This window comes from Hibiscus syriacus, unplaced genomic scaffold (assembly GCF_006381635.1).
Source record: "Hibiscus syriacus cultivar Baekdansim isolate YM2019G1 unplaced genomic scaffold, ASM638163v2 tig00112517_pilon, whole genome shotgun sequence".
Taxonomy (NCBI): Eukaryota; Viridiplantae; Streptophyta; class Magnoliopsida; order Malvales; family Malvaceae; genus Hibiscus; species Hibiscus syriacus.
The window spans coordinates 235700-249222 of record NW_024063353.1 but is presented as its reverse complement, the minus strand read 5'-3'; the positions used below and the strand labels follow the sequence as shown (position 1 = coordinate 249222).

The window sequence follows — 13523 nt, the reverse complement described above, 5'->3', positions numbered from 1 at the left end:
GCGCGCCTTTGTGACGCGTGACAGATTCTGGAGTAAGGCGTGACCCCTACACCGCGCTATACCTCCTTTACACACGTGTATACCCCGTTAGCATATGACGTGCTGCAAGGGTGCGCTTTACCCCACGTGGCACCAAATCAACGTAAAGCATGCTGCAAGGGACACGCCTTTCTGTAAAAGGTGTTAGATCAAGAAATATAGTCTGAACGATGCCTGATAAGGAAAAAAAGTGGTGAACTGTGATATATCGAGAAAATCGCCTAAAGGATAAGCTAAAAAAATCAAAGCATCATCACACCAATCAAGTTGCATGATTTTAAAATATAAAATCAATGTAAATTTGGTTATAAAAGAAAGCCGAATGCATGTATCAATGAGGGGGGCTTTTAAATTGATCAGGGAAAAAAAGAAGAAGGGAGAGGGTTCTCACGCAGATTTCTTGGTTTGTATTATTTTAATTTTGTCATTAATGAAATTTTTATTATTTTCATTTTGAGTCTATTAGTTATTGATAATTTTAATTTCGTCCTTACTTGTTTATATGAATAATTATGCTTATATTTGAGATCCAACTATCTTACTTTAATCTATTCATGTTTTAGTATTGTAAGTTTTTTTTTATTAAGTCATTTTAGTTTTTTTTCATATTATTTGATTTTGATCATTTTATAATTGCGGGTGTGTATTTTATTTAAATCTAGAATATTGTTTTGTGAGTTATTTTCATTGTTAGTATATATATTATCTGATATTTAATTATTACCTTGATTTGTTGTTGATTTCGTAATTTAGAATTACAAGTTATTATTAATATCCTTTAGCATTTTTAATCACCAAAAAATAAAAAAGGGAACCTTTGAGAGTTAGTCACCGTGGCTGCTCTGTCGTGTAGAGTGAAGGAAAATAGATAGAAGGCTGGGGTTTTAAAACCATCGAACAGAATGAAAATAGGGAAATGGAAAGTTGATTTTGGTTTTGGGTTCATCGTGTACTGGAAATAATAAAGGTGAGGAATTATGTGTTTTATTGAATTTTTGGGTAAATTTGGCACTAGGTCCTTAGATTCTAAGATACTTCATGCTTTTATTACTAATTCATGGTATAATCACGCATAGGTACTCCAAATTTATGAAATACATATTATTCTGTCATTAAGTTAAGGCTAAATCATTGTTTGGGTCATTGTCTTTAGCCTAGGTAACGTTTGGAGCATTATATCGTGGGAAATTTCTCTTAGGTCCTTGATATTTTTGCCTTGTTTTATTTAGGTCACTAGATTCACCTTTTGTTGTTTATTTCTATTTAGGCTACATATTATGTTTTAGTCATTTATATGTTTTATGGTATTTTATTTATAACACCCTGTTTGCATTTATTTTAATTTAGGCCCCGTAGTATCAGTTATTTTATCATTTGATTTTGATATTTTATTTATTTATTTACGTTTAGTCATTTTTTTGTTGCTCTTGAACATGCTTTGGGTTAAATATTTTGTTTCCAATATATAATTTCTGGTAAATTCACTATTTTAATCCATTAAGTTTCTGTTTTTCTCTTGCAGCTTATTCATAGAATTAATTTGACCTGTGAATTTTAATTATTTCCAATTTAATTTTTTTGTTTGAATTTTCTTTCATTCCTTTTATTTACTCTTTTATTTCAATTTTAATACTAACTCTTTGTTTTTATTTATTTTATTTTTTAACTTTATTTATGATATTTTTTAGGATAATTTTAATCAATCAAAGGTAAGTAATTTGAATCGAATCTCTAAATTTTAATTTCAATTTCAATTTTCGCAATTAAGACAACGGACAAATTAAATGCTACCGAAAGGGCAGTTCAAGGGTGCTAATCCTTCCTTGACTGTAACTGACTCCCGAATCCGACATATTTCTGGTAAAACGCGGATCAGGTAAGATGGTATCCAATCAACCATATTTTTTACGAAAAATAAATTATTGATGGCGACTCCCAATATTTTATTTCAAGTCGAATTCAATTTTGGGCCCACCCGCAAGGCGGTTGCGACAGATACCCTGTCAAACATTGCACGAAAGAGAACACTCAACAAACAAGTGATTCCTCTTCTCCATCTCATCCCCATACAAATCACAAACCTCATCCGAAACCATCCTAAATTGTGCAAGTCTATCTTCAGTCGATAATCTATCCAAACAAACCATCCAAGTAATAATCAAATGCTTTGGAATATGATCAAGGAACCAAAGAAGTCTGTGCCAAGCTACCTTGTCTCTCCTTATCACCCAACTGAACTGATGCTTATAATCAACAAACCTAAAATCATCCCCTTCAACATGTAAGCCCCAATCCAGGCCACCCAAAGAGAACCCTCACCTGCCAAAATCTTCTTAATCAATATCAAACAAAAGCTTTATTCCACCCTAAAAGGTTCTTCAGACCCAAACTCTTTTTTTATTTTTAGTTAGCTCCTTATTTTAGGTAATAAAAATGAATTATATATAAATATATATAGATCGTGTCGGATTGGATTGAATCAAATACAAATTTTGACTTAAAAAACATGTATTAAGTTTTAGATAAGATGAAACACTTTTAAATATGGATTGCATTAAGTATAGGCATAAGAAATTGATTTTTCGAATCAAATTCAGATGACCAAAAATCCAACTAAATTCAACGATATCAATGATGTCCTAAGATAATATATTTGAGGTTGTTAACATAATTTATGAACTTGTATTATAACCCCAACAGAACTTAATTTTGCATTTAATATTTGAAATGAAATTATTTGTTGTTTCATGAAACAAAGACTTCACCCCATTTACTCAGCACTAAACAAAACAAAAATCATAAACCAGCTCAACACTTGTAAGAAATCAAGGATTCAAGCAGCAAGCTTGGTGGATTCACGTTCCACGGCTATCTTCAAGAGGCTGCCCTCTTCCAACACCATTTGAACCGGCAGGAACCCCATCCCGCTCGCCACAGCAAGCATCATCCGCTTGGTCTCCGACTTGAACTCCTCCAAGTCCACCTTCCCGCTCGAGTCGTGATCGAACTGCACGAACAGCAACTCGTGAACGCGAGCCAGCTCCCTCGGGTCCGTTTCGACGTCGACGCCGAAGTGAGTCTCCACCACCCTCAAGCTCTGTAATTCCCTCAACAGCTCCGCGAAAGAAAGCAGCCCGTCACGGTCGGCGTCCAGGCGAGCAAACCGGTCCGTTATCGAGACGGTGAATGCTTCCTCGTCTTCGACGAAGTCAACTATGGTGGCACTGTCCAACACTTCCACACTCATCCTCCTCAGAATAAAACTTTGAACGATACAGGGAAATACAATGAAATTTGTTTTATGAGATTGTTGACCGTGAAAGTTGGATGCTTAAGGCATTATTTATAGTCCGTCCGGTCTCTGTTTCTCGGGCTTTTTTCTAGTCAGAATACGTTGGCATCAAGTAGCACTTTATTGCCCGTCGAATCTCATTGCCACGGTCTCATTTTTCTCATTCGCGTCTTGTTTGTTTATAATTAAGACTAATTAATTAAACATTAATCATACAATGGGCTCAAAACGTGTAGACAGTAAGAATCAAGAGAGACAATGAATATTCTTTTTGAGGAGAGAAATGTAAGCCACGAGGCAAAGCCGGAGCCCACGTTTTAGCTTTGCTTCTACGCATCTTTACCGACTGCTAATTACAGTATCAATTGAAATTCTTCCGCTAATAAATTAATTTAATTAATTTTCATTTAATCATAATTATGTTATAACTCTGGAGTTTACACGATTTTTAATTAAAAGCATTGTCGACGTGTCAGTATACTATGCTTCCACATAAGTTTTTTTGTTCTAATATGATTGAATTTATCTTTTTTAAAGTTTTCTTTAAGGGTAAAGTGCATAGTGGTCACCAAATCCATCAATATTTTTAAATTTTGTCGCTTAAATTTAAAAACTTGCAAAGACCGCTAGGGTTTCTATTCTATTTTCGTTTTGGTTATCCATAGAATTCCGTCACCGACACTTGTTACTATGTTTCAGTGACAAGTGTCCTCATATTATTGGACTAATGATTAGGTGGAAATAGAAACAATGGTTTGAAAATCAGGATTCAAACACTGTCCTTTCGATAAACCTTTTCACAACCGATCATTGCGATCAATTAAAAAATGAAAAAAAATAGGATTAATTTAAAACGTGAATCATAATTTAGATATGAAATTAAAATGTTTAAAAATTTAAAAACTACTTTAAAACGATGATTATAATTTGAAGATGTATGGCTAATTAACTAAAAAAACTATTAACCTGTACTCTTTGGCCGTACGTAAAGAGCAAAATCCCAAAGCAGCAGTATAAAGTAAGCAAATTTCCATTTCGTTTATGAGTGGAACGTTCAATTAATTGTGTCGAAAGGAAAAGTAAGTGACGGAAAATTATTATTTTCGGTTAAAAAAAACTAAGCAAAGAAAGAGGTTATTTCAAATAATAAATGTATCGAGTTTTGATTACTTTAGATGAAGAAGTTTATGGATTTCTTTTTGTTCTCAAGCTGGACGATGACACTTGGTTGAAATTTAAAGAAAATGATTTCTATGTTCCTCTCTCTGCTGCATGTAGTGTTCTGGGTCAGCATGGCCAATCTGAGAGTACAAGTGAAGAAATTTCTAGTAAGTCTGATTGTATCATCAATGAGATACGAAACTTGGTTAGTGGCCTTAGCTCTGAGAAGACTCAGAAGACCCAAACAAAGGAAGCACAAGAAAGCATTCTTCAAGAAATTGAACAGCTAGCTGCAGAAGCTTATTGCATCTTCCGAAGCTCCATTGCAATTTTTCCCGAGGAAGTTGTTTCAGAAACTGATACTGGTACAACAAAACCCACTGTTAAAATATCCTCTGGAACAGGCACAGGTTTTGAAATATTGTGCCAAGGTTTCAACTGGGAATCTCATAAATCTGGACGATGGTATATGGAACTCAAAGAAAAAGCTTCAGAAATATCTTCACTTGGGTTTACTGTGATTTGGCTACCACCACCAGCAGAGTCTGTCTCACCTGAAGGATACATGCCAAAGGACTTGTATAATCTAAATTCCAGGTATACATTACAAGCTAGTAGACAATGAATCTTGCGGGGTCTATCATTTGGTGCTTGGAATAGGTCATAGAAGCTGAAACTTGCAACGATGAATTTTCAATTTCTTTTACATAAGTCTTTTTTATTATAACATAATAGTTATAACTAGGATCTTTGTTCAGGAAAAGAAGTGATGAAACTTTGTGTTTTTTTATGTTTGCTCCAGTAGTTCATATAATGTTGGTTCCAAGTATCAGATTTCGACCTTCTCTTTTACATGCTCCTCAAAGGGTCTAAAGCAAAACATTGTGTAAATTTTCTTGGTTTATCAGATATGGAACTATTGATGAGCTGAAAGAACTTGTGAAGAGTCTCCATGAAGTGGGTCTGAAAGTTCTCGGTGATGTTATATTGAATCACCGTTGTGCACACTTTAAAAATCAGAACGGTATATGGAATATTTTTGGAGGTCGCTTGAATTGGGATGATCGTGCAGTGGGTGGTGATGATCCTCATTTTCAGGTATTGATGTTTTCTTTTGTGCTGGAAGCTTTTGAGAAACATAAGGCACTTAAGAGGTTGATAGATAGCACATCTTAAATTCCTTAGTTTCCATACAACTGAGTTGTTGCACGAATTCCTATACGGGTTACCAATTATTTTGATTGTTATAGGCTGAACATTATCCATCTAGTTTCATGTCCGTGTTTATGCTTGTTCTCCAAATTTTCAATCTAGACCTGAAGAATAGTGCTTATTTTATGCTTGATATGGTGCAATGTTTTGAGTGAACTTTCTGCATCTGTAATATTGATGTTCCGGAGGGTATGAACTTGTATTTTTCATACAGGGCCGGGGCAACAAAAGTAGTGGAGATATTTCCATGCTGCTCCAAACATTGATCATTCCCAAGAGTTTGTGAGGAAGGATCTCAAAGAACGGCTTGGCTGGCTGAGGTTAAAACTTGAATTTCATTTCTTTCCACTATCTAACAGTAACATGCCTGAAAGGATTACTGAAGCATGCATTTTCTTAGTTTGATCATGCTTTTGCCTTTTTTTTCTTTCCCTGTCACAAGTTATGCCATGGTAACAGATTGATACATATGAATATTTGGTTTGACACTATTGGCATCATGAAATATTTAGATATTTTTTGCAGCTACTATTTGATTGTGCTGATTGTTTATATAATTGTATATACTGGCAATAGGATGATTACATAAATGAACTAGAAACAAGTTGCAGTTTATATTAATTATTATTTATCCTTTGTTTCTAACAACATACATTGCCCAACAGAAAAAGGGTGTGCTGATGAAAAAATTTTATTCTGTAACCAGACAAGGTGCAACAGTGGTTCTTGTCACAAGTTTTCAGCCCAATCCTAAATATTTGAATATTTCTACCTTTTTCCTTTCACAAAAAGAAAAAGAAATTGAAGAAAAAGAAACTTTCTTTGTGTATGGCCTAATTTTACATAAGGTTTTGTGAAAATAAAAAAAATATCTTATTCCAGTGATGGATTCTCTAATAGCTACTTCAACTTTCCCCTTCTTTAATGAACAAGTTTATCTTTTTGTTTCTTTAAGAACTTTCAAGAATATTCCTGTAAACTCCGTTTTTGTTCGGGTCTTTTCTATTTTAATTTATTACTATTATTGTCGTTTTTATATTATTATTATATTATTATTATTTAATATGTATTTACATTTTTTGTAGGCTTAATGGGCAGCCTAAATTACAGACAAGCCCAATACACCAAGGCCCACTCGTGTGACCCATCAACCCAGAAGCCCAACATATTAGGGTTTCTAAGCCCTAAATGGTTTCCAACGCCGCCGCCGCTCAAGCCAAGTTGCACTCCCCACCGCCGTCGTCGCTGCTGCCGGTACATCTCATCGTCGCCGTCATCATTAACAGAGGCCGAACAGTGATAGAAACAATGAAAAATCAATCAACAGAAACCAAATCAATATCAACTTATCATATACAATAGCCTAAATCTGAAAACCCCAAATAAAATATAACCTAAATCCCAATTTTTACGGGATTTAATCCTGCAAAATCAATGAGACCCATACCCCTATTCTAGATATCATCATCAAATCCATCACAGAAAAGGGAAATAAAAACAGAACGGAGGGAAAATGAGGATTCATTCGGGTTTTTCAGAGAAAAAGGGAGATAGAATTTTTTGAAAGAAAACCGAGAAGAAAAAGTTTTTAAACCGATAAAACCAAAAAACAGAAACCAAAAAGCCTTACCTTTGAGACCAGCCAATCCGTCTTAATCCCTTTGTTTTGAGATTTTTAGGTTGAGATTTTTCGGGGTTTAGGTTATAGGAAGCAAGAAAGTAATTTGGGGTGGTTATTTTGTGTGTTAACCACCGAGAACAACGGTGGAAACGCCATGAGGGCGCTGCTCGTGGGTTTGAGGGAGAGAGTTTCTCTCATTTGTTTTTCGGTTTGAGATATGCAAATGATTTTAGGGTTCTTACAACCCTATAAAGATGGTTAAATACCATTTGTTGTGCGACACCGTTTCAACAAGGGGAGGCTAGGCATTTTTGCATAAAGGAGTAAATCTCAGTTTAAGTCCCCAACGTTTGTAATGTTTTGTAACTGGTCATTAATGAAATTTTGAAATCTTTGACTTCGGGCCTCATGTTTGTTTATATTTTATTTTAGTCCTAAATTTCTATTTATATACGTTTATGTTTATATGGATACGTAGGCCATTGTATTTTAACTTATTTATGATTAAGAAGCTTAATTTGTTATTGTTTCGTTTTAAGTCATTTTGTTCATGTTGTTTTATGATTTTGCTATGTTTTCGTTTTAAGCATCTTATGTTTACCTGTATTACAATTTAGTCCTCTTTTGCATACAAGTGTGTTTATGTATATATTTAAGCCCGTGCCATTGTAGTTTATTTTATTTATACTAAAGCAGTACTTGTTTATACTAGTTCATTTTAGTCCCCGTTTTTCTGTTATTTTATCTTTGATTAAGTTTCTATTAGTTTTATGGTATTTTATTTTCTTCTATTTCAGTCCCTAAGTGAGTTGCAGTTTTTTTTATTTTGAATTTTAAATTTCATCCTTTTTTATATTTTGGTCATTTTTACACTGTTAATTGTTTTTGATTAATTGGTTAATTTCACTTATTAATTTGTGATGTGATTATTTATTTCTTTACATTTAGTTTTTTTGAAATTTTCATATTTTGGTCTACTATGCTTGCATGTTTTCATTTTAATCTAGGTTATAATATTCATGTACATATTATGTTTCAAATGTCTTTGTGCATGTACTAATTTATTTATTTTTATTTTATTTCATTACATACATGTGATGTATCATATATGCCTATATACATAAATTATAAATTTATTTTTACCCTTGCATATTCATATATATATATATATATATATATATTACCAATGTTTGTTCCATGTTATTTAATTTTGATTTATGTTAATTTGTTAAAAATCTAATTGTCATCATTTTACGTTATTCGTTCGAATATCTTCGAGGACCGATATTTGTAGAATGGGCGTGGAGAGTACCACTTGATCGAAGTGATGTAATCCAATATGACATTCGAACCAAATACGAATTTGAAATCAATCATTTGTATTTTGTTAGTTATTAATTCATTTTATTTTAAAATCAAACATTGCAATGAATGTCTCTAAATGATAATTTATTTCATTCCATGCAATTTGTCAATCTTTATTCTATAATGTATATTTGATTTATTTTTTAAACCAATTTATTTTGTTATATACAAATATCATTGTTTATATATCTGATTCCCAGAGGGAATATTTTTTATGGATAAGAAATAGTCGAAATAACTTTTTCAACGGATGATTGTTAATTTCGAGGTTTCTTTTTTAATTAAAGAATTTTCCCTAACATTCATTAATTCGAAGCAAATTAATTAAATTTCAATTAATGGATCACATTTTAACTTTTGTTTTTGATTCATATTTTCCACAATTTACGACAACGTGTAAGCGACACAGTACCAATTTTGGGCGCTGGGGTGCTAATCATTCCCCACGTGTAACCTACTCCCGAACCCGTTTTAAATAAATCTTTGGTAAATGCAGACCATTTTTGTCTTAAAAAACGATTTTCCTTAAAATTGTTTAACAAACATTTTTAGGTATTCGACCTACCTAATCCAAAGGTCGATGGTGACTCCTTTTTCAATTTAATCCAAATCAATCCAAAATCACCAATTTTTTCAAAATTAAAGTCATAATCGTTTTGTTAAAATAATATTTAATTGTTTTATAAAAAAATGGTTGACATTCATGTTTCTCCATAATACATAATTTTAATGCATGGGTTTGTTGATGTGATATTTTACTTGCATTTTGTAGAGAAGAGATTGGTTATCATGGCTGGAGGATGGATTTTGTCGGAGGATTTTGGGGTGGTTATGTGAAGGACTACTTGGATGCGAGTGAACCTTACTTTGCTGTGGGTGAATATTGGGATTCTCTTAGTTACACATACAATGAAATGGACCACAATCAAGATGCCCATCGGCAGAGAATTATCGACTGGATCAATGCTACTAATGGAACTGCTGGTGCATTTGATGTCACAACCAAGGGAATTCTTCATTCGGTATTGCACCTATATGGCATGCGTGATATCCTGCTATCATTTGTATCATTTAAACATATAAGAGGTCGAGAAACTCAGAGAAATGATCTTTTATTTTTCCTAACTGGCGCTTCCTCGTCCTCGTTTGCCCTTAGCAATTATTTCTAGCTATTTCTTTCCTGAAGTAGTAACGCACCGGAAATATTTACGGATAATTGTTTCACTCAGGCTCTGGAAAGACGTGAATATTGGAGATTATCGTATCAGAAAGGGAAGCCTTCTGGGGTTGTTGGATGGTGGCCAATTCACGCCGTTACCTTTATAGAGAATCATGACACTGGTTCCACACAGGTTTTACTCTCACTCAAGTCTTTCACTCTTCCTCTGAAGTAATCCAAAGAATATATGATACATGCAAAATCAAGTGCATGTTATAATAACACGTTCCTTGAAACTGAGGCTTGATGAAATTGTTGAAGTTCTGTCTTCCTCTTGTCTCATATATATTCACTGCAATTTTACTTCGAAGGAGAAAGAACCTTGAAGTTCAAACTTTGAAGTTAAAATTGTCAAGGCGGAGAGGGATGTGTATGCAGCCATCATCGACGAAAAAGTTGCGATGAAGATCAGACCGAGTTATTACGAGCCTCCGAGTGGTCCTCAAAGATGGTCTGTAGCCCTTGAAGGGAAAGATGTTCCGCCCAAAATATAAAATTGACAGGCTGCAGGAGAGTCTTGGCCCCTAGACGTTCCGCCCCTGACAGTGACTCATTTTCCTGTCGAACAGCCTAATCCCAGCCGACGAAAACTTGCATTCTCTTCAAGAGAGAAATGCCAATTTTGTTTTTGTCACATGGAAATTTGTCTGGTTGGCTCCCTCCAAAATATTACTTTTTTTAATTATAATCTTACATTTTGTGTTATCCATCATTACGGGTATTACAATATGATTTAGAGATTTCCAATGAAACTGTTAGTGAAAAAACAGTTCACGGTCGATATTTAAATGATATTAAATAAAGCCTATCAAATAACTTTAATAGATTTAGGGATTTTCTAATGAAACGGTTAGTGATATGTATGCAGAATGTGTATTGTTTAAAAGATAGATTTGGGTCAATAAATTTTATGTCTAAATTATAAGTAGGGTATACATAGAGATAAACCCACCCCCTAAACCGAGGGGGCGGATGAGGAGAGTCGCCTCTCTTGAGAATTTAAAATTACTATACATTTTAGATTTTTCTAAGTATTTTCTATTATAATAAATATGTTTTTGTCTCTTTGAACTTTTATAAGTTCAAATTCGCCCCCTAACATAAAGTTCTGCGTTGATCCCTTACTTAATAAGTCAGAAAAAATAGTAGGGACCTTACAATTAGGGATGTAGCAACTTCCATTTAGTCCCTTAAGAAATTGTAAAATTATCAATTAATCCAATAATGAAATTGTACTTTGACTTCGAAAAACATATGATTTCGATTTTAACCCCTAAAAAATCATGGCATAATATAGACACTTCATCTTTGTCTTTGGCTGATGTTGTGAGCATCGACAGGTTTTGTCCGATACAACATCAGACAAATCTCAACAGCAAAGGAACATAACCAAGTTAAAAAAAAAACAAGTTGCCGCGCCTCTTTATATAATCTAAACCACCACTTTTCAGTTTCTCATCGTCCACCACCCTGCACAAACCAAAAATCGATCATCCCATAGGCTCCCTCAATTTTTCGAGTTTTTTACATCCATGGAACTCGTCACCGCAAAATCTGAATCGAGCCCCGCAAGAACTCGGTCGTTTTCCGTCAAAGGCGACGCCATCGACACGAAGTGCATCAAGCGACGCCAAGAGATCACTCCAATGGTGCACCAGGCTGCAATAATCAGCAGCCACAAGGTGATCAACCTACTGCAACTACAGTGAAGAGAAGTTCAAGATTCAGGGGTGTCAGCAGGTTTGTAAAATACACTTCTTCTTCTTCGTGCTTTGAACATGTAACGGTGCGGCTGATTATTATGTGCCGAAACAGACATCGATGGACCGGAAGATTCGAAGCTCACTTATGGGATAAAGCTTCATGGAATCCAACACAGAGGAAGAAAGGAAAACAAGGTATTTTAGAGTTTTCGAGTCCGGTTTCTCGTCGGATGCATACACATATTTTGCTAATGCCATGATTGTTTAACGTGACATCTGGTTGAACCTTGGATGAATTTTGCTGGATGGAACAGTTTATCTCGGTGAGTCCTTAATTTTGGAGCTCCATTTTGTTTTTTTTTGGAGAAAATTAAATGGAAAACCGGCTATCTTTTGATACTTTTGGTATCTTATTAGGAGCTTATGATGAAGAAGAATCTGCAGCTAGAGTCTATGATTTGGCTGCAATCAAATACTGGGGAATATCAACTTTCACAAATTTTCCTGTAAAATTACCGTCTTTGCTGATCTGAGAGTTCCTTTCATTTCTTTGATGCCATGAAAATGTCTAATACAAATTATTTTCCAGATATCTGATTATCAGAAAGAGGTTGAGATGATGAGAAGTGTGACAAAAGAGGAATACTTAGCCTCTTTAAGAAGGTAATTTTCCTTCCCACCATGCAAAACACCACATTATATTATTCAGACTAGAGTATGAGAATCGGATATGGATATCCCAAAGCTCCATTTTTGAATATTACACACAAATACTTCACCAAAAATGAGAAGTTCGATTCTTTGGTATATTTAATCATGGGTTTTATAGGAGAAGCTGTGGGTTCTCAAGGGGAGTTTCCAGGTACAGAGGAGTAGCAAGGTAAGCATATAAGGAGACAGAATTTAACCATTTGCTTTTTATCAAAATGTTTGAAAAATAATGGAACATTAATTGAGATATTTGGCTTGATGATTGCAGGCATCATCATAGTGGGAGATGGGAGGCAAGAATAGGCAGGGTTTTTGGAAATAAATATCTTTATCTTGGTACATACAGTGGGTTCTTTTTTCGCTTTTTTTTTTAACTTTGGACACTAAATTTCGTCCGGAGTCAATCTCGAGTCTAAGTTCGAGCTAGATCTAGAATAATGAACTCTAGATGAAGTCTGATGGCACGGTCTCTTATTGCAGGTACACAAGAGGAGGCTGCACATGCTTATGATATTGCGGCAATTGAATATAGAGGGATCAATGCAGTAACCAACTTTGATTTAAGCACATACATCAGATGGCTTAAACCAGGAGCCAATGATGCCCTTGTTTCGGATCAAATTAAGACAACCTCAGCGTCTAAGCTGCCGGCGCCAGCATCAAACTTTTTCCTGACCGAGCAACCTCTCTTTAACACCAATGCCTTGATAGCTGAACCCATAGATATCCGAAAGAAGGCCGTCGTTAGTCATTGTCCCAATTCATCATCAGCTCCCTCGACGGCACTGAGTCTCCTCCTTAGGTCTTCGAAGTTTAACAAACTAGTCGAGCAGAACTTGAATGCAAACTACGACAAAAACAAAGAGAACGGCACAAAGGGGATGGCCGAGGTAGAAGTTGAAAATGTCCCTATTACATGCTCCGGCAACAGAAGTGTACTGTCTGGTTTAGAATCCGGAGAGAGTAAGCTTTCATTATATGATGAAAGAGGGCAGTCCATGTGGAACGGTGCCTTAAATCTTTTAACTTAACCGCCATTGATTGTTCCGAAAATAAGTAGGTTTTTATAATGTTGACATAATGAATCCTTGCAGTTGGTGACACACCAGTCCCCATGAAGAACGATTTAACTTTATTTTATTTTAACAATCATAAATTGGAATCGTCCTTAGAACGTGTCTGATAGGGGTATATTTAATA

General features: G+C 34.7%; 1 protein-coding gene and 2 pseudogenes across 1 annotated transcript; 2 read left to right on the top strand and 1 right to left on the bottom strand.

Annotated features, from left to right (window-relative positions):
- Positions 1–2739: 2739 nt before the first annotated feature.
- LOC120181182 lies at positions 2740–3409 on the bottom strand. The gene has a single exon (XM_039186367.1). The coding sequence runs from the start codon at positions 3284–3286 to the stop codon at positions 2873–2875; it is 414 nt and encodes a 137-aa protein (XP_039042298.1). The 5' UTR covers positions 3287–3409; the 3' UTR covers positions 2740–2872.
- A 1072-nt stretch (positions 3410–4481) lies between these two features.
- Positions 4482–10403, top strand: LOC120181153 (annotated as a pseudogene).
- Positions 10404–11441: 1038 nt separating this feature from the next.
- On the top strand, positions 11442–13354 carry LOC120181152 (annotated as a pseudogene).
- Positions 13355–13523: the final 169 nt, after the last annotated feature.